General features: G+C 39.4%; 1 protein-coding gene across 2 annotated transcripts in view; it reads right to left on the reverse strand.

Moving 5' to 3' along the window:
* LOC122667189 (phosphoinositide phosphatase SAC3-like) overlaps positions 1–23,148 on the reverse strand; it is a 69,883-nt gene that overhangs the window by 32,057 nt on the left and 14,678 nt on the right. Inside the window, exons 2-12 of one of the 2 annotated variants that reach the window (XM_043863418.1) lie at positions 18,931–19,135; positions 18,673–18,838; positions 17,783–18,005; positions 17,005–17,081; positions 16,134–16,321; positions 15,950–16,047; positions 15,708–15,841; positions 15,481–15,606; positions 9,912–10,275; positions 7,259–7,380; positions 6,887–7,000 (exon numbers count right to left, since the gene is read on the reverse strand). In XM_043863418.1, coding sequence (XP_043719353.1) covers positions 6,887–7,000; positions 7,259–7,380; positions 9,912–10,275; positions 15,481–15,606; positions 15,708–15,841; positions 15,950–16,047; positions 16,134–16,321; positions 17,005–17,081; positions 17,783–18,005; positions 18,673–18,838; positions 18,931–19,135 — 1,817 coding nt within the window. Of the gene's footprint in view, positions 1–6,886; positions 7,001–7,258; positions 7,381–9,911; positions 10,276–15,477; positions 15,607–15,707; positions 15,842–15,949; positions 16,048–16,133; positions 16,322–17,004; positions 17,082–17,782; positions 18,006–18,672; positions 18,839–18,930; positions 19,136–23,148 lie in introns of both variants that reach the window. The other variant, XM_043863417.1, reaches the window with a different exon arrangement.

The following is a 23,148-nucleotide window of genomic DNA, read 5'->3' on the forward strand; positions in this document are numbered from 1 at the left end:
TTCGGGAATTTGGATATTATTTTTTTATATTTATTGTACCTATTTCACACTGTCAATAAATTATCATAAGTGCATACCATATAAGTGACATATTACACATAACCTGGATTGGATTTTTGTTTGTCGAGTTGATATGTTACACTGAAATCATATATTTAAATTACTGGATCACAAGCAAAACTATGTTTCGAAGTGCCCTCTCGAATTTCTAAGTCTTTAGTTGGATATCCGACTTACCCAATTTACCCCATTCAATGTCCTATACTCCCCATTTTGTCTATTCCTACAGTGCCCCAACAATTAATTTCACATCTCTCTCTATCCATGAGAAGGCAGTAATCTAAAGCAGGACGCATGGGTAGTCAAGGAAGCTTTGCCAGGGACTTTGGAGAGGTCAAAAAAGAAGGCAAGGTGGCTGCAAATCTCAACGAGAAAGTTGCATAGTTCATTAGGAGTAAAATTTTGCAACCTGCTTTTGTGGATCTTCTCTGTTCTATCCTATTTCTACATGGGCCTGTGTTTCCTTTGGGGAATTTTGTGTGATACTGTGATATGTTCCAAAATTCAATTGACAATCTTTCTAGGGTTGTTCTTTATTTAATGTTCTACGGTCCTTGTTTTTCTTCAACTTTAGGTAAAAGAAGAGTGCCCAGAATCACTCAGCACCAGATCACTCACGGATAGAGGTGCTCCCCGATTATTCCAGCAATTTCCAGCAGCGGGATATAAAGGTGTCAATGTGGAACCAAAACTGTACACCGAAACCGAAACTGCCCGTGTAAAACCGTACCGTTGCAAAAACGGTACGGTACCGTACGGTATGGTCAAACGGTATTGACCACGGTACGGTACGGTATCGGTATTTGGTACAATACTATCGGTATGTACCGAAACCGTACCGTTATACCGAAATGGTACCAAAACCGTACCGTTTTGGGGGGTATACTTGTAAAATTAAAAAAAATACCTAAAGTCTAAATGGCTAAGACGTTACCTAAAAGGCTAAAACCTAAAAACCCTAATTCCTTTCAGCCCTTTCCCTTTTGCACAGTCGCACTACCCTTTCCCCTTCGCCCTTCCTGGCTTCCTCACAGAGTTTCCCTCTGGAGGAGAAGACAATGAGAGCGACTTCGGCATCGCAGAGAACGGAAAGCTCGAACGCTTTCTTGAGTAATCCGTTCGACGCTTGAAGGTCACTTGCCTGCTCGTAGTGTTCTCAATCCGTTTCATTTGGGTTTTCCCTCTCACCATCTTCTCTCCTCCCCAGCGTTGCAGCTTTAGAAATAGAACCAAACAATCCATCCCAACTACACAGTATCAGTACATAGAAGATTAGATAAAGAGGGGCAAACAAAAACACAAAAACACTGGAAATGATGGAGAAGATTCAGACCTCAAAGGGAAGAAATTCGCACCAAATGTTCCCCAAATCCAGAAACAAAAAAAAGATCTTCTTCACCACATCCAAAAATGGAAGGAAAGAGATCTGCTCAAAGCGCAGCCATAACCCAGAAGAAGAAAAGAGCGTTCGCAGGAAGTCTTTATCACTTTCAGAATTTTAATACCGTTTTTATACCGTACCGGTCAGTATTGAAAATGGTATTCTTAAACGGTATGGTACGGTATCGGTATTGGGTACCTATTTTTTATACCGTACTGTATTACCGAAACCGTACCGATTGACAAGCCTAGCGGGATAATTCTGGTGATTCCAGTGGCGGCAGCAAGGAAAGCAAATCCTCAAGTTTGATCAGTGGGACTTGTTCAAACAAAAGAGGAGAGAACATGGAAAGGAGGCATCTCCTCACTCTTAGCAATGAATCAGTTAGAAAAGGGGAGTCGATCATGGAGAAGATGATTCAAAACCGACCACAAGAGTTTTAAGCAATACCAATATAGCCCCCTAACTCGCAAATGGAATAAGTATTTTTTATTAATTAAATCCGCATTAATCCTACTAATTTGTACAAATTCAGATTCGGAAAATTAATAATTAAAAAAAAAAGTGTCCCAGTGCACAAGTTGCATTGGGTTCATGTCGTTGAATTTGCTGACAACAAACATTATGCATGCAAAACGGCAAAAGTTGAGTTAAGAACCTACTCTGAAGTCTGAACACGACCAATTTATCAATCCACCAATACAAAACACAACATGATCAAAAAATTTGATTAAGTAGTCATATTCATTTTGGCTTAAGTATGACCTACTTTAGGTTAATGGAGTTGAATTTCATAAAATATACGATTATATGACTTGTGAGCTCAACCATGAGAAACAAGATATACTCCACCAAGCTACTGGCCCTAAGGTGTTCAAATACTCGCCCCGTGGTGTTCAAATATAATCTATATAGTAGTTATATATCAAAATTTAATGGGTCAAATCGGTTGAACGGATTACACACGATCTAAATACCTCCCATTTATTAAACAGCTTAGTCATGTCAACTGTCAAGACATGAATACATGACACAAACATAATGACCAACCCAACCCCCTAAGCATCTTGTTCAGCAATTAAACATATTCTACTTCATGTCTTATTCAAATAAACCTGATCAAGAACAACACAATTACTGTATCACATGGTTTTACTTAAGAAACGAAACTAACTAATAAGAAAAATGGATGTTAAGATGTTATGTGCAGGTTCTTGCTTAGGTGTGGTTATTTGTAATTGTGGTTAGTTATTATTAATTATATGTATGTACGGGATTGTGGTTAGTTATAATATGTAGTTATTAAAAGTGGGGTGAGTTGTAGGGAGAAATTGTAGGAGTGGGCAGTTAGGAAAATCCGTGTATTTATTGATGAATGAAGAAGTAGAAAGGGAAGGACAAAAATCTTAGCCACGCCAGAACCAAGCAACGGCTAGCATGCCAGAACAACAAAGACAAGGCTTCATGTGCCCAATTATTAGTAAGCTGATCGTAGAGCACCGTTGCGTGTTAATGATCTACGACCAACCTTTTCTTGCTACTGATCGTAGACCACTCTCTCCCAGTGGTCGAGCTGATTTACCGCTAGCACCCCTGTTGAGTTTTGGTTTTCTTGCTGGGCGCGCGCTTGACTCTCCATTTCTTTGGCTTTCGAGTAGTAGGGTGTTTCGACATCAAGAAGAATCCGGATTTGAGCTACTGGAAACAACTAGTGTAAATCAAGGCAACTAGGGCCGGCCACACCAACCCTATGGATTGCTTCCTTAGGGGGCGGCTTTCGAGACAGAGAACTTCTAGGTGGCTCTCGCAAACCAAAAAACCAGTTTTTGAAAGGGTTAGAGACGAAACGAAAGGAATTGATTGGAAATCTATCTTTTTGAAAAAAGTAGATGAAAAATTATACAAAAAAAGAAGACAAAACGTGGTATTGAATTTGAACAAAAAGTAGACACAAGTATTCACAACTGTATGGCGTGCGTAACCCCACTTGCTAGTCGCACTTTTGGATAAACCGCTTTCTTTTTTTACCTTATTGACAAAGGGGAGGGAGGATGAAGAAAATGGGATCGTTGAGAACCGCATTTTACACAGAGTCTAGTGCAGTTTGTCCCCAACAATATTACGGTAACTCATCAAAACAGATTCATTTACCGGTCCCCATTCCCCGTCTCACTTAACCGCTCGGGAATCCCTAGATGCATTCCCTAAGGGATAGAAGACCTATATGGGATCAATTCATTCAGATGGCTCAGGGCTTGCATCCCCCTTGGATCATTGGAGGGGATTTAAACATTCTTTCTGGCCCCTCTGAAAAAGCTGGAGGTGGTGTTCTAAATTTTAGAGCTGTTGCAGATTTTGTGGATTTTCAGCAACTTGCAGGCCTCAGAGATACTGGCTTTGAGGGAAACCTTTTCACTTGGAGCAATAATCATCAGGGCCCTTCAAGAATCTGGGCTAGGCTGGACAGAGTTCTAACCAATGCTGCAGTTGTCACTACTCTTCCCCCCATTAAGACTATCCATCTCACTAGACAATATTCAGACCATTGCCCTCTGCTTATCAAAGTGCAACAACCTTCTACTTCTAATGATAGGGCATTGATCGATGCAACCCAAAACGGATATTCTTGACAGTAACTGGCCCCACCTCAAAGAGATGGAAGGGCGGGTTTCCAAATTCATGGCTCTAATCCAAGCTGGTCTCGATTCGGAACTTGCAAGAAGCCTAGCCACGCCTAAAAGCTGATCTCGATCCTCATACCATCTCCAGTTATTGGGCCTAGACGTGAACAACCAAGGGGGAGGATTCAAGATTCTTAGGCTGAAACAACAAAAACAAACCATCGGATCCTGAAAGAAGACCGCACAGCACAACAAACCACTAAACCATGTGTGTGATTGCTAGCCTATCATGAGCTTGACTTGTGCCCTAAGACGGTTTTGTCTGATCTGGCAAAGCTGGCTCAATGGCACGCTCGTGCTTCTTTCGAGTGAGATGGCCTTCCCAAGCAACCATCTCTTCCTTGGCATTCCCGTATCCATCCAACCTTGATCTGCCGATTCTTTTTGTGCTCCTTGCTTAGAAAGGGATTTCAAATAAGATGCTCGAAAGGGCAGTTTCACAGCAGGCGCATTTCACTTTTTTTTACCTAAACCAAGGTGCTTTCTCGGGCTAACCTTCTTTCTATTTGTTGATGGGACATTTCCACGAGATCCTTGCCCCTTTGTCTTTGTCATCAGCGAAGGTGGGTCTCTAAGGAGTACTCTTTTTAAAAAATAGGAAGCGAGCCATAAGCAGTGATAGGCTCCCTCCCATCCCTTTCTTTTTTTCTCCCCCCAACTTTATTCACTTCGCGGTAAACAGAGACTTTCCAATAGCAAGCAGGTCAAAGCCTTTTTTGGGGGTCCAAGGGTGCCCCACCCCCACTACCCAATTCCTGTCTCCGGAACTACGGAGACAGATGACTTTCTGCGATGGCCCTCCACCTCGTTGGGAAAAGTGAAAGGAAATAATAAACCCTAAACTAAATACCAACTAGGGGTAGAGGAATTGGTTAACTCATCAGGCCCATGACCTGAAGATTGCGGTTCAAATCCTGTCCCCGCCTAATCACAGTCTCAAGTTTGCCACTCTTTGAGTAAAGAAAGAGATTGAGAAGCCAAGGACCAATAGAGCCTGTGCGGCCGGTAACCCATTGGTGTAAAATTCTTTACGAACTGGAAGAGCAAAGCCAGACTTCTCGGAGGTTTAACGTAATTGATTGCGTTGCTTCAAGTGTGATAGTAGATGGAGAAAGCAGCGCCCAAAGTGCCAAGCATTCGAGGAAGCTACTCATCTACAGGTGATACGCTCAGAGAGAGACCTACTCTTTGGCGGCTAGGTGGAAAAGCCAGAAGAAAGCCAGCAAAGCCAGAAATCCAAGTCAGCCCACAGCACTATTACTACCAAAGCCAGCCATCAGTAACATCCCTTCTGTTGGTGTCAACCCAATGAACATGCAAGTGTATTGAATCAATATATAGGAAATACATACGGGAGAATAAACAACAACTTAAGTATCGCAACAACTGACAAACAACAAGACCTCCTAACAGCATATCTTAGGTTGTTGAGATTGTCTTGAGTTTATCTTGAGAGAGGATTGGCGGCCTCCCAATTGCGTCAGGACGCCCAGCTTCGTCCGTAAAGCCAAATCTCTATTTTCTCTCCTATCTTTTCTCTTATTTTCCTATTTGTTTTCTATTCTATCTCCACCAAGATACGCGCACATATCAAATGGAATCAAAGCCAGGCACAACGGAAGAAATTGACCGTCCCGGGTCTATACGGGTATATCCTCCTCTGTTTAACGGCTTAAAACAAGAGTGGTGGGAAGAGATTTGTTCGGAGATTGACCATCCTGGATCCGTACAGAATTTTCGTCAAGTTCTTCAAGCATTGTTGGACCGACGAGTTCGTGAGCGTAACATTAGCAATCGGCGGAAGAAACTTGGGAATTATCCCAACAAGATTTGGGATCCGGGTGGAATTACTTTTAATTTTTATTTGCAATTTAGTGGTCTTGACAACAAGACCAAATTTTAGGGGGATGGAATGTTATGTGCCGGTTCTTGCTTAGGTGTGGTTATTTGTGATTGTGGTCAGTTATAATTAATTATATGTATGTATGGGATTGTGGTTAGTTATTATATGTAGTAATTAAAAGTGGGGTGAGTTGTAGGGAGACATTGTAGGAGACTAGGAGTAGGTGGTTAGGACAATCAGTGTATTTATGATGAATGAAGAAGTAGAAAGGGAAGGAGAATATCTTAATTTAATTCTTGAGTATATCTTGAGAGAGGATTGGCGGCCTCCCAATTGCGCTAGGACACCCGGCTTCATCCGTAAAGCCAAATCTCTATTTTCTCTCCTATCTTTTCACTTAATTTTCTATTTGTTTTCTATTTTATCTCCACCAAGATACGCGCACGTATCAGAAGACCACTAATTTTATCTCAACTTAATAACTATCATTATAATTAAAACTTAAAAGATAATTCAAATTTTACTGAAACTATACTACCCCAGCCAGGCCAAAGAAATAAACTTAAAAAGAAAGTAAGACCTTGCACACAAAACTCAACAGAACCAACAAAAAAATACTAGATCACAGATCATGAAATAGATTGTTCTCCAAAACTATATCAGGAGTCTACAATTATACCATAGCCAAATTCTGATAATCTTCCAAACCAATCTTTGATTGTGAGAATTTTAAAATTTTAGTGAGGATAGAAAAGTATAATATACAAAGACAAAAGGCACCATTGAGATCCACAGCAGATAGGCATAGATTATCAATCCTCTGTTGTGCATCATGTTCCTATTCTCAACACTTCAAATAGAATACAATTGCAGATCGAATGAATGCATACATAGGGCAATAATGGTCCTATCATGCATTACCTTGCATTTTCATCCCCAAATGGATCACCATTTCTTCCAACATTGTAATACTGATCTGAAACTAGTTCCCAAAGCGCAGGTTTACCCTCTTGTGGTTGGAAGTGCCCCAAGAACCTGCTTGTTAGTAAAGCCAAGTGCAGAAAAATAACATCAATAAGTTAAACAAGGAATGCAACAGATCAAATTAACACGGCCTCCAGAGGGAAACCACTCAATGTGAAAACTTCCAGTTGGGTTTAATCAAAGTTTAAGTCCATAAACCAAAACTGTGCACTTTCCACAGTGCATTGCTATTATGAAGTGTGCTATCTAAGACCAGCATAGATTTTTTCTCCCTATAACAGCCAGGCAAATCAGGAATCTAACACTTACACATTTATTGCGTCTTGTTTTTCAGCATCCATGTAGGCATTGTTATAGTATCGTTGAAGAGTTCTGAAGAATTCCTGGGATTGTGTTGCTGCCTTCCATTGACCTCTTCTCTCAGAGAATATCTGTTTAGCATTTGTAAATGCCCAAATATTAACAGGAAGGAGAAGGATTAACATATTGCTACAAATAAAGGGCATACCCAGTGCACGAGGCTCCCACCACTGCGGGGTCTGGGGAGGGTCATAATGTAGCCTTACCCCCGCTTCGCGGAGAGGCTGTTTCTAGAGACTCGAACCTGTGACCACTTGGTCACAATGGAGCAACCTTTCCGGTGCACCAAGGTCCACCCTCAACATATTGCTACAAATATAATTGGAAAATAAAACGAAAAGTTGTCTAGAAAAGTCCTCTTAATGCCAGTCTAAATGAGGGGCAAACAACCACATTGATTTTTAAAGAATCCAACTCAGTAATTCAACATGAAATACAGTGAATGCCTAGAATATTGCTTATTAAGCATGGGAAAGAAGGTCTCGTAAGCGTCAACAGAAACAGGCAAACACAATAAAACATTTTGGTGATGCTCAGAAAGGTGCATGGAATAACTATATATGACATTGCATACTTCAGAGGAACCCCAGGATGTGTGCAAGTATGATTAAAAGAAAGCAAATGAATCCAGATAAAATGAGGCAATGAAACAAGACGTGTTGATAAGCCAAATTAGTTAGAAGAGACGACAGTGATGAGGCCACGAGGGAAATGCTTTCGGAGTACAATATTATCATTATCATTCCAACACCCCTGAAAGTTCAGGTCTGTGGAAGTTAGGGTTGAAGATTTTGCAGTTTTGTGATAGCATAAATGACAAGCAGAGCTACAAAATAGAGTTCCCAAGGGTTGATTAGAAATTTGTGACAACTAAAAAAAGGGCGTACTCAATGCACAAGGCTCCCACCACTGAGGGGTCTGAGGAGGGTGGGCCTTGGTACAACGGTAAAGGTTGCTCCATTGTGACAAGCTGTCAATTAAATCTTAAAAGGTTGAAAGGGTAGAGGTTTTAATGGATATATATCCATGAATAAGATACATTGATTGGGACCAACTTAAGGTTTAAATGTTAGGGTTTAAGTTCTATGTAGGACGGGGAGATTCTACCTTAATACCATCTATAACAAATTCAAAGAATGAGTGCCCTCTTTCTTTCTTTTTTCCTGTTGAGATTTTTCTGGAGATTCAGTTAAAATCGTTTGAAAGAGATCTTATACCACCAAAGGAGGGTGGAAAAGGAGACCTTCAACTACCTGTGCTATGCCCATACATATGACAAGAATTACAGTAGATGTGGACATGTGAGCCCTCCAACCTAGTTCCAACCTATGAGATCTGATGTAGGTCAGGTCCTACGATTGGGCGTCAAATTGGGTTCAATTCTGGCCCATGTTCTGAGCCATCAAAATAGCATGTACCTGGCCCATAATTTGGGTCACATTCGGCCATCGATTTTGTCCAAAGAAGAGATCCACCATATTGGGAGGATTATTTTCCAGATTTTGTAGGCCCATTCTGGCCAGTTTCGTGGAGATAAAATTGGAGAGAAATTGACAGCCTAAGTGGGTCTCATGGCCAGCTTGCATGAAGAAGATAATTCAGGATTTCAGCCAGGATGTTGCATGGAATAATGGCTGGAGTAATTTCTTCCTTGCAGTAGAAAACTACTAGTAGATCTCTATGGGGCCCATGACAGATTGGGTGGATAATGTTTCTAGGAGATAATGACCAGCTGGATAATATCAAGTTTGAAGACTAATACAAGGAATCGAGTTGGGTTAGATTGGGTTATCTTATTCAGTTATTTCCTATGTAGTAGCTAATAGGTTAGTCCTAGATTTTAGGGAGTTTTATGCTTGCGTGGAGAGTTGTTAGATAGATATTAGTTTCTAATTAGGATTTATTCAGTTATGTAATTAGAGACAGTTTCCCACTAATATTTGGATTTTGGAGGTTTATTTATTTCCAGAATTTGCATTAGGTTGTAATGTGGAAATTTGCATTAGGTTGTAATTGATTCTATAAATAAAGCACAAGGCTGAATACAGCCAACAAATTGAAAAGAATAGAGCGAGAGAGAGAGAGAGAGAGAGAGAGAGAGTTAGTTTTGGTTTTGAAACCATGTAATGCTGTGAAATTCAGTTGAGGGTTGAGATGCCTATGCGGTGAGGGTGAGAGGCCCAACAGAAGAGTGAGAGACTTAACCCATCCTATCTTCTTTTATTTGTTATCTTTATTTTCTACCGATTTCAGTGAGTAATCTGTGCCTGAAGTTGCTGCACATCAGCGTATCGATCCTCCTGTAGAGTTGGTTCTTATTTGAACCAGCGTCTACATTGAGATCCTTCATGTCCGTATCTGGTGGCATAACCATCTAATCGATAGAAAGTTCATTGGACTTCTTAATCCCCTACTTTTACCATGACCAAATAGAATGCAAAAGATAATACAGATATGATTACTATTCTGGTTGATTCTTGCCCAGAAAGACAGAGACTAAGGCACTGCATCCTGACTTGAAACATTTCCATTAGACATGAAAAACAAAACTAAGTTGAGATTATCAATGAAATACAACATCCCCGAAATCAAAGAGGATTACCTTGTTGTGAGCAGCAGATCCACCATATTGGAGTGCAAGGGTGTCACCCATTGTCTCATAAAACCTCATTAAATCATCCGCTAAAGGGGCATCCAAGTCTATTTTTGGTACATCAATAAACCCCAAGGCAAGAAGCTGATGCGCAAGAGCAGACAAACCGTAAGCATACTGGGCAACATTTGTGCGATCCAAGCAATCTATACAATTAGTCCTGAGGACACCCTTTTGGAACATGGGTGGTTTGAATAAATGATTGCTGGCATCATGACTATCTTTGCTCTGTCCTGCTTCCAGGTTATCCGTGTCATCCATGTTATTGTTGCAATGGTTCTGACTAGACCAGTCACCAGCATCATCTTTCCTGTCAATGAAACCAAAATCTACAGCTAAGAAAACGCAGGAGAGCTGCACTGGGGCCAGTTCTTGTTTGACTCAAGAGCTACACTTTCCAATATCCAAAACAAAGACCAAAAACAGTTGGGTGGGAATTTTGACCCACAATATCATAAACCATTCTTTTTTCGGATCACAAAATATAACTTTATGGGAGCTTTTAAATGCCATTGGCATTGCCTAGCAGCGTTTTACCTTTAAAGACCTTCCACATGATGGTAATGTATGGGTTCATGTGACAGAAAATGTGGCACCCATCTTACTGGTAAAGTTTCAGCCCAAAATGAGAACAGGGAGTGATTCAAAGTTTGACCCAGAATTTCAAAACTAACTGCCAGAAAAAAAAATGAAAAATGATAAAAATGGCATATTTATAATTTTGAGCCATTTTCTCAGCTCATTTGGGCTGAATTTTTATAAGTGAGAAAGTCAAATCTGTGCAGGGTACTCTTATCACATTGACCAACACCCATGTATCAATAGAGTGGCAGGTTCTGAAGTGTTAAAAATCGCCACTAAAAGCAACATTTAGGTTTTCCCAATTTTATTGAAAATAGAAGAGAGAATGTACAAAACAGCCAGACCTCATTGGGTGGCATCAAATGCAATGTTCTGAAAACATTGTAAATGGATACATGAAAGAGGCTGGCTCACAGGTTACCAGATAAACCAGCTGGACTGGTCTGAATCAGGAACAGGCAGCTCTGTAGGTAATTCTGGATCAAATGCTTGGAGATCCAGTGATGCAGATTTATCACCAAACTGGGCTTCTTTTATTAGGAATAAGTCTAGGGTTGGGTAATATACATGTTGGGCCTTTGATCCCATGGGTTTTCTATGCAATAGGCCACATTTATGGGCCTAAAATATGGGTACTACGGTTACATACGGGATTAGTTAATAGATTTCTTTTTATTTGGTTAGTGGTCATGTGACTATTTAATTGTTATTTAAGTTGGGTTGGATTAGGACTCTATAAGTCCAGCCATGTTTTGAGTATATTTCCTTTGTTATTTCATTTTCCTAGTCAGTTTAGGTTACCTAATAGGTTAAGGATTGGGTTAGGTTTTTCCCTTTTAGTGTAGGAGCCCACTTATGACTCTTTTATATAAGGTTGTAAGGGGGGCAAACATTGAACACGAATTTTGATTAATGAAAAGCTTTTGCTGCTTTGCTTCTCCATTGAAGATTTTTGTCTTGTGCTTGATCAAGGCTGGTGGGATCGGCGTTTGATCCGATTGACACATTGCGGTGAAAAGCCCAGCTGGTTCGTTGGTGGGATTGGTGTTTGATCCAATCAACAGCTTGCGGTGTGAAGCCCGGGTGGTTCTTTTGAAGCTCTTCTTCAAGTTCTTTGAAAATCTCCTTCAAGTTCTAGTTCAAGACTCAATTTTTATTCAAGTTTCAACTTCCAACAAGCTGCTGTCGGAGAGTTTCTACAACAACAGTAAGTTAGAAGTGATTCCCATCCCCTCCATTCTTCTTCTAATCCTCTACACCCCCAACCCTAGTTTTCCCCTTCTGTTATTAATTTTCCCATAACCTAAAACCTGCAACTATTCTTCTTCCCTTCTATAAGGTCACATGCAAGGTGACTTTCGCGATAATTCTGCCCAGCCAAATCTAACGATTAGAACCTGTTAAAATTTTGATTGAATCTTCCTCAAATCCTAAGAGAGACTCGATCCAAATTTCATTACCATCCACCAAACTGATTGTCTGAAATTACACTTTTACTCCTGTCTCCTATCCCTACTAGGAAACCTCCATAACTCCAGATTTAACCATCTGATTTAGCCGTAACTTTCAGCATATATTCCCCTCCACCCTACCCATACTCAACCTAAATATTAAGCCCATTCAACCACCTGATTTCCTGTTATTATAAACCCCAGATTCCATCATCTTCTACCTTTCAAAACCCTAAACCTAACTTGCTGCCAATTCATTCCAGCACACATTCCTCCATCAAACTTAACGTACCCTTCATTGGTAGACTCCCCTACACCTGCCTAGCATAACCAACACCTCAAACCCTAACCTAACCCTAACCCTAATTTTGACCTAAAATCATATTCTGCCCCAATCGGACTACCAATTCATATTAGATCCTGGTGTACTGGCTCCTAGTTGGTCTCCTATCAATCTAGGACTACATTATCCAGAGGATAAAACGAGTTATCCAGAGAGCTGCCATCAAAGTATAACTTAATAACATTTCATTCCCCAGATTTTTAAGTGTTTGGCTGATATAAATACACTTTGGCCACATTTGGACACATAATGTAGGAGTTATCTCATAGCTCATAGCCAATTTTTTGAGCATCAAAGTGGCTCTATAATGACAACCTTTACTCTCCATTAAGACAAACCAACTACCATCCAAACTAGAGCTTTATTGTGAGATCAAAACATCCAAAAGTGAAAATTTGTCCTTGAGTTCAAAAGAATATTCATTAAGTCATCTTAAACAAGGACTCAAGTATTCAAGTCTCCACACTCTTCAACCACTACATCAAAGGAATGTCTCAAGGAGCTTTAAAAGTGCATTCATTTTTCATATCATTTTGCACAAACCACAACGAATTAGGTGACATTCCTTGTTAGGTAACAATTTAATTCTCAATTTTAATTGTTCATGCTCTTAAGTTTGCGGAAACTCTAGATTGAGCATTACTGCATTACCTTATTCTAGATCGTACTTAGACTATTGTAAGGACTCTCTCATCCTTAAGAGATTGCATGTAGTAGTCTAGACCGTACTTGGACTATTACAAGGATCCTCTTAGCCTTAAAAAGATTGGATTTTCTCCACCTATTGTATTGAAAGAGAACTACTAGTAGAATTCTCACAGTATTGAGAGTGGATGTAGGCTTGCTTAGCCGAACCACTATAAATCCTTGTCTCTCTCCTATTTGTGCAATCGCTTACCTATCTATTGTGAATTGCTTTAATATGATTCCGCATCATTCATTGAAATTCACAAGTAATCACAAAAGAGACAAATCCACTAGTGATATCCTATTCACCCCCCCCCCTCTAGGTTATTTCACAGCCCCAAGTTGCTGATATCAATTACACCAGACATTAAACCTGAAAAATCTAGAAACTTGGGTTCCAAAATCGTCTTGGGTATTCAATATGATGGATTCCGAGAAGCTTTAGGTCACTAGGTTCAGAAATCCAATGAAATAAACCAGAATCACAGTAGATTCAGAAACCAGATTTCAGGAGATTTATAATAACAGACAACCCAAGGTTCTGATCTAATTCAAAATCTGGTCGAAGGTCAGATATATAGAGGGGAATAACTCCTTAAAATCTGATTATGAACAGAGGGTCTCATCTGAAGATATGGTAATATCCTATTGTAGATAGGATACTAGATTAGGGTTTTCAGAAGAGTAACTCAAAATCAGAAGTTTTTTAAACCCAAACCATTAAGCAACGGGTGATCAAAATAGCAAATAGATCCCAGAAATAACAACAGAATATCAACCTGGTTCTGAAACCGAAATTAGAAGCCAGATCTGAAGATTCCAGAAATTTGATTAACAATAGGACTCTAGGGAATCAATGACAAAATCAAATTTAAAAGCAATCAAGCACCAAATCCGATGGCTGATCCTAAAAACAGATTTGAAATTTCAGTTTTAAAACTCAAGAAAATCAGGAATTTCAACTTGAAGAAGTATTCTTTGGAAATCAGTAAAAGATTGGATCTTTAACGACTAAAACAGTAGTAGAACTTAGGCAGAACTAAAGGATATAATCTGCCAACAGAAACTCAGATCAAATAACAAGATTCAATGGAGTACATGCGCGCATGGAAGAAATAAGTTACAGACACTAACCTGGTTCAATGGTGGATGAGAAAGAAGAAGACAGATAGCATATGGACCATGCTTCTCACTTGGAACTAGACTGGAATCCCACCAGCCTTACCTTAGAATCTCACTAAGGGTGCTACTGCATCTCACAACAGCCATTCTGAATCTCACAGAACATATATGCAAAAGCCAGCTTCATCCATCAACTAAAATTGTGGGTAGGCTCTATGGCCTTATATATAGAAATTGATTAGACTAAGTCATATTGGTTTCAGGATATCTACCGCCAATAGGAAACAATCATTATCAAAACAGGAAATCAAATAATCAAAACAGAATAAGAAATATCTCTTCCATCCGCAAGCTATAGGAGAGGTACATCCTGACCGGAGTCGAAGACGCTTACTAAAACAATACTAACAGGCCTGGAATTAATATGGAATATTCCAGCCTTTACAAGGAATTAAATAAAGAACATAATACTGAGAAACTATTCCTAAATAAGACCCATGATCTGGTTTTTAGTGAACCACAAACAACCAAGCCGCATGGCTTGGCCTGATCCAAAAACTGGTTCAGTTGAACCACGAGGTTCAAGTGGAACTACAGGCCCTTTTTTGGACTTGCCGACTTGGCCTGGTTCCTATGGTGGTACTTTAGATGGTACCTTTGATCTAAATCACAATGATTTAGATGGTCCATACCTCTGCCCATCCTATCCTTTCCCTTAACAGTTCTCTATTTCTTCATGAGAAGAATCCACTTTCCTTTTCAGGCTAATTTTGGAATCACCCATCCCTGCTCACTTTGTTGCACTTCCTGACAAAAAACCAGTATTGAAAAACAGACTTTTCTTTTCGCAATTTTAGGATATCTTTTTTTTTTTCTATAATTGGCTGATTGATGAGGCACATGTCCCTAGCTTGAGGCACAACAAATGTGTGCACCTCATATCACGCTTAGCATGACAAACTTCACTGAAGGACCTCAGACTTTTCCTTTTTCCCTCTCTTTGGTGCTTGGCGTTTGGACACACCTGCACATTTATGGCACTGCACAGCCAGTACATTGGAGGATGAGAAAAAAGATGCAAGAAATGTGATGCAGAGCATTCATTGATGCATTCCACCACTACCATTACATGACAAGAATTTTTCTGTTCTTGCATAAAGGGAATGTTAGGGAATGTTATGTACACATGTAAGAGGAAAAATTACAGAATGCTATACTCAAAAAGTTTAACAAGGCTCATGAAAAGAATAATCACGCCATATAGTCCGTCATTTGATAAATGCAAAGTTTAGCAATACAAATAGCCAATACACTTTGAAGTGACACTTACTCGAAGCGGGCCCACTTCAAAGATCCCTCAGGTCTCAAAGATGGTGTTACTTGACAATAAAAGAAACCTGTTAAGTTCAACGCATATGCAGCCACTTTGCCAAGTAGTTCCAAAACATTTGCAGCTTTGCTGAAAAATAATCATATTCCTCAGAACCATGCTCCAAAATAAAAGAAATTGCAACAAAATTAAGAAAGAGATGTCAAACATTGAGCAGAGAAGCCACGTACTTCCTAGAATGTTGGTGTAGATCCCAATGGAGAAACTTTAGGCGGTTCTCATCTGATAGATCTTTATTAATAAATTCAATTGCATTTGCAAACTCTGCACGAAGTATGGATTCCCGGGGCTTCTTCTCTAGTGTCTTTTAAAAGTCAATGATTAAAAGTAACAACCAAACAAAAGAAATATTAAATCAAGTATTGTAGAAGTGCTTTAGCATCCCAAAATATTTATAAAGAGCATACATTACCTTAATTAAATTCAAAACAATAATTGGGTTTCCATATCTCTTGACAAGATTCTCAAAATGAAGCCTAGTAGCTTCATAATTTTGATCCTTCTTAGACACTGGAATGAGGTAGAAAAATGTCAGTGAAAACATTTATAAGGGACTACTACCTTGAGTACTACATCTTGAAATAAGAAATGCTTACATATAATATCAGGTTTTAAATTCAATCGTGAAGTTTCTTGGGACCAGAATAGGGGAATTGATCCCCGGTTCTGTACAACAGAACTTATTTGTGTTGGACATCCTTCAGGAACATCTTCAAACACAATCTGTTCTGTCTCAACATCATTAGCCACACTACCCTTCTCATTTACACCTCGTTTGAGATATCTGCACCAAACAAAACAATAAGGAGAAAAGACAAGCAGCTTGAACTTCAATATCAACATCATGGTAGAAAAACAGGGGTGTTCTTGAGAAAAGGGAAATCTCTGTCTTCCAAACTGTACTATACAAGCAGGGGCATCATGATTCACCATCTGTAGGACACATTTCATCCTAAGCAAAGAATCAGAACCAACCATATTGATGTGGATGCATCATGCATCATATTATACATTATTTCTGGAGTCTATTTTCTTAAGTAATTGCTATGGTCGATCTCCTAATTTGAACCAACATGTAGTGCACCCTGACCCCTTGTAACTGCAAAATGTGTAGAGTATAAACCACCATGGTTCTAAAGACAAAAAATCTAGTATTCCCAAGAATAACCCCTGTTTCCTTGAAATCCACTGTCCCCAAGAACAACCCATGTTCCCTTGAGGATCCGTTTGTTTCGGTAAATTTTTCACTTCGAAGTAAGATTTTAAATGTTGAAAAGTGTTCCAACGTTTTTTTTTTTAATGGAAACAAACATTAGAAAAAATTTCACCATGTAAAATTTTACATTTACGAAGTAAAATAGGGAAAACTTTACGTCGGAACAAATGGAGCCTGAATGAATATGCATGCGACATACAACAGGGTCTCAAATATACTTTACACATACTTTACTAGTCCTAGTTAATCACCTGGTGCCAGCAAAATGACGTGAGCGCCTAGCAATGAGAGTGAACTTAAATTCCCTCCCAGAAATTGAAAGTTTAGCCTACATGAAGAATATGTAAATCCGTCAGTAACACTAAAAACTTCCAATGTCTACAGAAGGAAATGGTTATATATTTAATTTCTACAACAAAATCAGAAGCCATTGGATCCAAATCATCCAATTAACCAGCATAACTTATACCAAACCATCTATAAAACCCTGCGGGTGGAATGTTGCAACACAACAAGCCCTATGCTAATAGTAATCTCAGTCACACCATCAAGCTACATATTTCAGAAAACTTGATTGCAATTAAACTCCGTTTGGATCACAAGAACCCAAACTGCCATGATATTGGCTAGGTTTTACATTCAGTCTAGTAACACTAAACCATCCAGCTGGCAGATTAGATTCCGATAAAGGCAAATAATTTCCATAGCTTAGAAGAAATCAAACTCCACAATTTTGGGTGCCTAATAATCAAGGGAACCGAAGCACAGAGGCCAAATACACAGTTTCCTGTATGCCAAAAAACTCCACCTGACGTAACACAAATCAAGACATTCCCGTCTTTTTGGATTCATAAGGTTTTCTATAAGAATATCCAGGAGGACCAGGACTCGTTGAAAAGCAGTGTTGCCCATGAAGAGAAAAGTTGAACAGAGTCATCTATAAAATGTTCTGCATCAAGTTATGTCTTTGTATTTGCTAAATTATGCATTTAGTAACACAAATCAAAGTCATTTTCCCAACGCCCTTACCTGTTTGAAAAAGCCATAGACCAAAGCAACAGTCCAGAGAGTATTCTTGAGGTGATTCCGTATTCCCCGAGTCAAGTACTCATTCCAGACAAACATAGTCTCATAAAGCACTTGACCTGTCTGATTATCACATAAGTTCTTTTGAAGACTACGCATAACATGGTATGAGTAGCTGAAAAAGAAGTCCTTTGTAAGATCCACTGTGCATAGGAGCTTCTTGTATCTAAGCCAACAATAAGAAGAACAAAAAAAAAAATCCAGTGAATACGCAATACCCAAAATTTAGCCAGAACAAGGAAAAATTAACCAATTGTATAACAGATGCTTTAAATTATAAACCATATCAAAAATAAATCAGTACACCTCAAACCCAGATAATACCTTGTTACATTCAAAATGCAATACTAACCCCACAACAGAATAAGTTTGTGTTGGTACAATTGCAGAAACTGAACTTCCATATAGCATCTATGAAACTGTAAAACTAAAAAGAATGTAAAGACGGGGGCACAATTTAATCCTTATTTTTAAGTTACAATTCCACTACTTTCTTTCATCTTTAAGAAACACAATTACAGCATATGACTAGGGGGGGGGGGGGGAGTTGGCTCATCTTCAAGACATCATCAATTTAACATTGAAGGGTGCATTCTCACAAATACCAGAGTTTGAACGTGTAATTCCACAATGTTTTGAAACTTACATACTATTATGAGATACCAAGAAATCAAAATTTAGATTATTTGTTCCAAATCAATCAATTAGAAGCCATGAGTAAACAATAACATCAAAACAATTTCCTCATCCACATTACATAGGGACTGAACAATTAATGTCTCATTCAGAAGCACCATGGGTATTATACATTTACATCTAAAATGGACAAAGACCTGTTCTCATTCTTAAAATTAGCCATTTTTGACCGCACAGTAGGATTTGGCAGTGGAATCATTTCGCTCTTGGTGACTGCATATACTGTATGCCCACAAATTGCACCAATCTGCCTTCTTTTTGTAATAAGCAGCATGTAGTATGGCCCCAAAAATTTAATGAACCCTAAGAAAAGAGAAGCAACATTAGTGCTGCAACGAAGATATTAAGAATCATTTAAAGCATGATATAAGATTTTGCAAATGAATCATACATACCAATGATTCCATAACAAGTCGTGACAAACTTAAGTCCACCTGTGGACCTGTTCCCTTCATGTATCCGCTTCAACAAATCATAACATTGACCTTCTGAGTATGTGGTAGAATCCTCAAGAATATTCAGCTCAGAAGGCTCTAATCTGTCTATCTTTAATACCCTCCAAAATGTTCTACTCTTGTCTCTACCTATCATGTAAAAGTTCTGTGCACGAAAAAGTTCAAACCAGAATGTGTAAAAAATTGTCTGAAAATCACAAGGAAAGATACATAAAACTACGGAAACAGAATGAAGGGAAGATGAACAGATAAAGTTGGAAAATGATGGCAATATACAGATATAATGTACTTACTCATGTAAAATCAAACTTCAATGCCAAAACTCAATAATTGCAACCATCATATAAAATAAAACCAGATTAAAGTATGTACAAATAACAATGCCATCATTTTTTCCATATTACCAAGTTAAAGTAAGATGTAATTTATAAAGGGAAAGAAATTGTAATAGGGGGGAAAAGCAAGAAAGAATACCAAAAGACCCAGCCACAGGTTAAAAACGCTCTATCCAAACCTGGAACTAATCGAAAATGTCTCAGATAAATCCAGCATGTGGTGGCTTAAGACAATTAACTACTAGGTGTGGCCTTTGTTACTGACCTTCGAATATACTCCTTGTTAGCAAGTCTTAAAGTATATTAATAACGCATTCTGCGTTGGCCTTATGGACACCGGAACCCTCAGCTCATTCAGCCTCCATTCTTGAAAAGAGAGCCAAGTGTTGAACACGGAAGAAAATATTAAAATCATATGGGCTTCGGGACCTAACCTCGTCAACTCTGGTCCCCCAACCTCCTCCCTTGGTTTGGCAGTTATTCAGTGGGCTGTCCTGCATACCCGGAGCCGAGAGTACATTGCTTTCCAACCTTTTCTTGCTTTTTGATCGGCCATACAAGTTTGGTTAATATAGAGAAATTGTTACGTGGAGGCAAGCCCCCCATCTTCCGCATATCTTGCTCATCCGACATGGCCGAATCACCGAACCGGCACTCAAGAATAGTAATGCTTTGAAAAACGCATGATTCATTAAGTGAGCGTTAAGCGCAGGAGGAAAGGACAAGCCTATGAACAAAGAGGAGGCAGCTTTGGGGACATCCTTTAGTGGGTGGGGGAGAAGTGGAGGACGGAAGCTATTAAAAAAAAAGACCTCGGTAAACCAAATAAGGGCGCTAGCTTTAGCTAGCGCACCCAGCAAGCAGAGGACAGTCGTAGATCACAAGCAACGCACGTTAGCACATGCCCCAACGCTAGCTGATTGTAGACCAAGTGCTTAGTTGCATGGGGCGCATTAGCACATGCAGTAGTTTGATTGCTGCTAGCGCGGCTTGTTAGCACACACAGTAGTTTGATTGCTCTGGAGAGCACTTTTGCGATGAGAATTCGTCATTCCCTTTCGTGTGAATTCCCCAACAGCAAATTAACAATTTGTGGGGCCCTATCTATTCCATCTCTCGCCCCTATCAAGCAAGAAAGAAGCGGCTCTTCCCACGGCGGAGCCCTTCAAGCAGCAAATCCTCGTGGGCTAGGTGGGGCTCAACCGCTAAAATTTTCTTGAAAAAAAAAAAAATAATGGTCTTTGAAGATCCCGTGATGCAGATCTGAACACATACTTTCGAAGAAAGAAATCCAAGGGGTTAGGCCAATCCGTGGCCTAACAGTTTCTGTTTTGCTTTTGTTGAAGTACTGTTCACGTGAGACTGTTCACGTGAACAGTGATTTGGTTTTTGTGTTTTATAATTAGGATTATAAACTCCTAGTTCTATTAGGATTTGTTCTATTTCTATTTTCTGTTTTATATTTGTGGATCCTATTGTGATTAGGAATCCTTCTTGTAATCTGAATATTTGAGTAATATAAATAAGACAATGAGGAGGGGGACTGTGTACTTGATTCTTACAACCATAGTCCCTTCTCCTACTTTCCATCACTTCTTCTTCTCTTCTCTTCTCATTCTCAGTTTTGGTTCTTTAGCTTTATATTCTGTTACATGGTATCAGAGCACAACCATTAGGTTGTTGTCTCCTGCGATTCTAGTTTGAGAGTCTTCTCAAAGTCTTAATTTCTTCTACGGGTGCAGCACCCTCTGCTGCATATATGGATTAAGCCCTAGATAGAGTTTTCAATTGAAAACTAAGGGTTTATTTTTACTACTGCTTTACCTGAAGAGTCTGATCGATTGAAGAACTTCAAGTTGGAGCTGCTCAATTATGTTACTAAGGATCTACTGCAGATTCAACAATTCTATTTGCCAAAATTTCTCTTCTCAATCCCCTGCGGTTCTCTGTTAAGAGTTTATTATCAGGTATTTTGTCTTCAATTCATCCAATTCTGGTTCCCTTCTTCAGGTACAGCATTCGATTGTTATTTTATTTGGTTGAAGTGTTGGTTTTCTCAAAATCTAACCTGCCGATTGTCCTGCTGCTATTATTGGTTTTTAAATCATACCCTTACCTCCCTACTACTACCGATTGGTTTTTCTGCTACTATTTTGGGTTTTTCAAACCCTAATTCTGCCGGTTGCTTTATATCCTGCCCTAATCTGGGTTAGTTTAGAAGCCAATTGTCAGTTTATTACTTCTGCCACTGCTATCAAGTGTGATACTGCTACTGCTGCTGTTTTGGGTCTTGTGTTACCCTAACCTGGCTCTACTTACATTACTAGTTTACTACTGCTACTCTTTCTGCAAGATGGCTGATCCTAAACTACCATTGGACAATGTCCAAGTTCAAACTACTACTATCAAGCTCTCCGGAGTCTCCAATTATCTTTTATGGGCCCAAGCCTTACATGCATATATTCATGCCAAAGGAAAAATAAAATATATCACTGATGATCCTCCTACTGCAGATCCAAAGGATCCTACTTCAGTTTCAGCTCATGATGAGTGGATGCGTGAGAACTCTATTATTAAAATCTGGTTATGGAACAGTGTTGAGCCTGCTATTGCATCCAATGTGATGTTTCACACTCTTGCCAAGGATGTCTAGAATGATTTACGTGAAAGTTTTTCTCAGGAAAGGAATATTTCACGTATGTACGATCTCTATTTGAAGATTTTTACTTTCCAACAGGGGGATAAAACTTTAAGTGAATACTTTGCTAGCTATAAGGGTATAATTGAAGAACTTCAAATCCATCAGCTCCTCACTACCAATTTGGATCAGTTAAAACAACAACGGGCTGAGTTTCATGTTGCTAAATTTCTGGCTGGATTGCACCCCGATTATCAATCAGTGAAAGGTCAACTACTTACAGGGGAGAAAGTTCCATCTCTTAATGAAGTATTTTCACGTATCAATAGACTAGCCAATCCATCTAAACCTGATCCAACTACCAAGGAAAGTTCTGCCTTTGTTGCTAACCGTGGTCGCGGACGTGGACGTGGCCAATCCAGGGGTTGTGGCCGTGGTACTGGTGGAAGGGGTACTAGTTTCCAATCTTTTGATAAATCTTCCCGCCAATGCTCCTATTGTGGCAAACCAAATCATACAGCAGATACTTGTTGGGCTAAACATGGCAAGCCCGACTGGGCACATGAACTAGCCAATACAGCCATGACTGACAACCATTCAGAGAAACCAATCAGTGCTATAAATCAGAGTTCCACATCAAGTACTCCATCCATTGTGTCATGTGATGACTACAATCAGCTGGTCAAACGTCTTCAACAACTTGAAGCTGCCTCTGCCTCAACTTCCACTGCCACTTTAGCCTATAAAGGTAACTCGGTCTTTTATCCTTCCTCTACATCTTGGCTTATTGACTCTAGTGCGTCATCTCATATGACTGGTAAGTCTAGTTTGTTTTCTTCTCTCAATCAAGTACAAACCTCATCCAATGTTATCCTTGCTGATGGGTCTACTACTAAGGTTACTGGTCATGGAACTGTTTCTCCCACTTCTTCCTTGACTTTTTCCTCTGTCCTTCATGTTCCCAAATTACCTTTAAATCTTATATCTGCCAGTCAACTTACTAAATCTCTTAATTGTGCTATGACCTTATCCTTCTTATTATGTGTTTTAGGACCTTCAAACAAGGAATACGATTGGTGGAAGACCTGAGCGTGATGGCCTGTATTACTTGGATGGCATTGGCCCTTCTACTGCAGCCACAACTACCACTATATCTACTCCCATGCAATGGCATTTACACCTTGG

Source organism: Telopea speciosissima, chromosome 7, assembly GCF_018873765.1.
Source record: "Telopea speciosissima isolate NSW1024214 ecotype Mountain lineage chromosome 7, Tspe_v1, whole genome shotgun sequence".
In the NCBI taxonomy this organism is placed as follows: domain Eukaryota; kingdom Viridiplantae; phylum Streptophyta; class Magnoliopsida; order Proteales; family Proteaceae; genus Telopea; species Telopea speciosissima.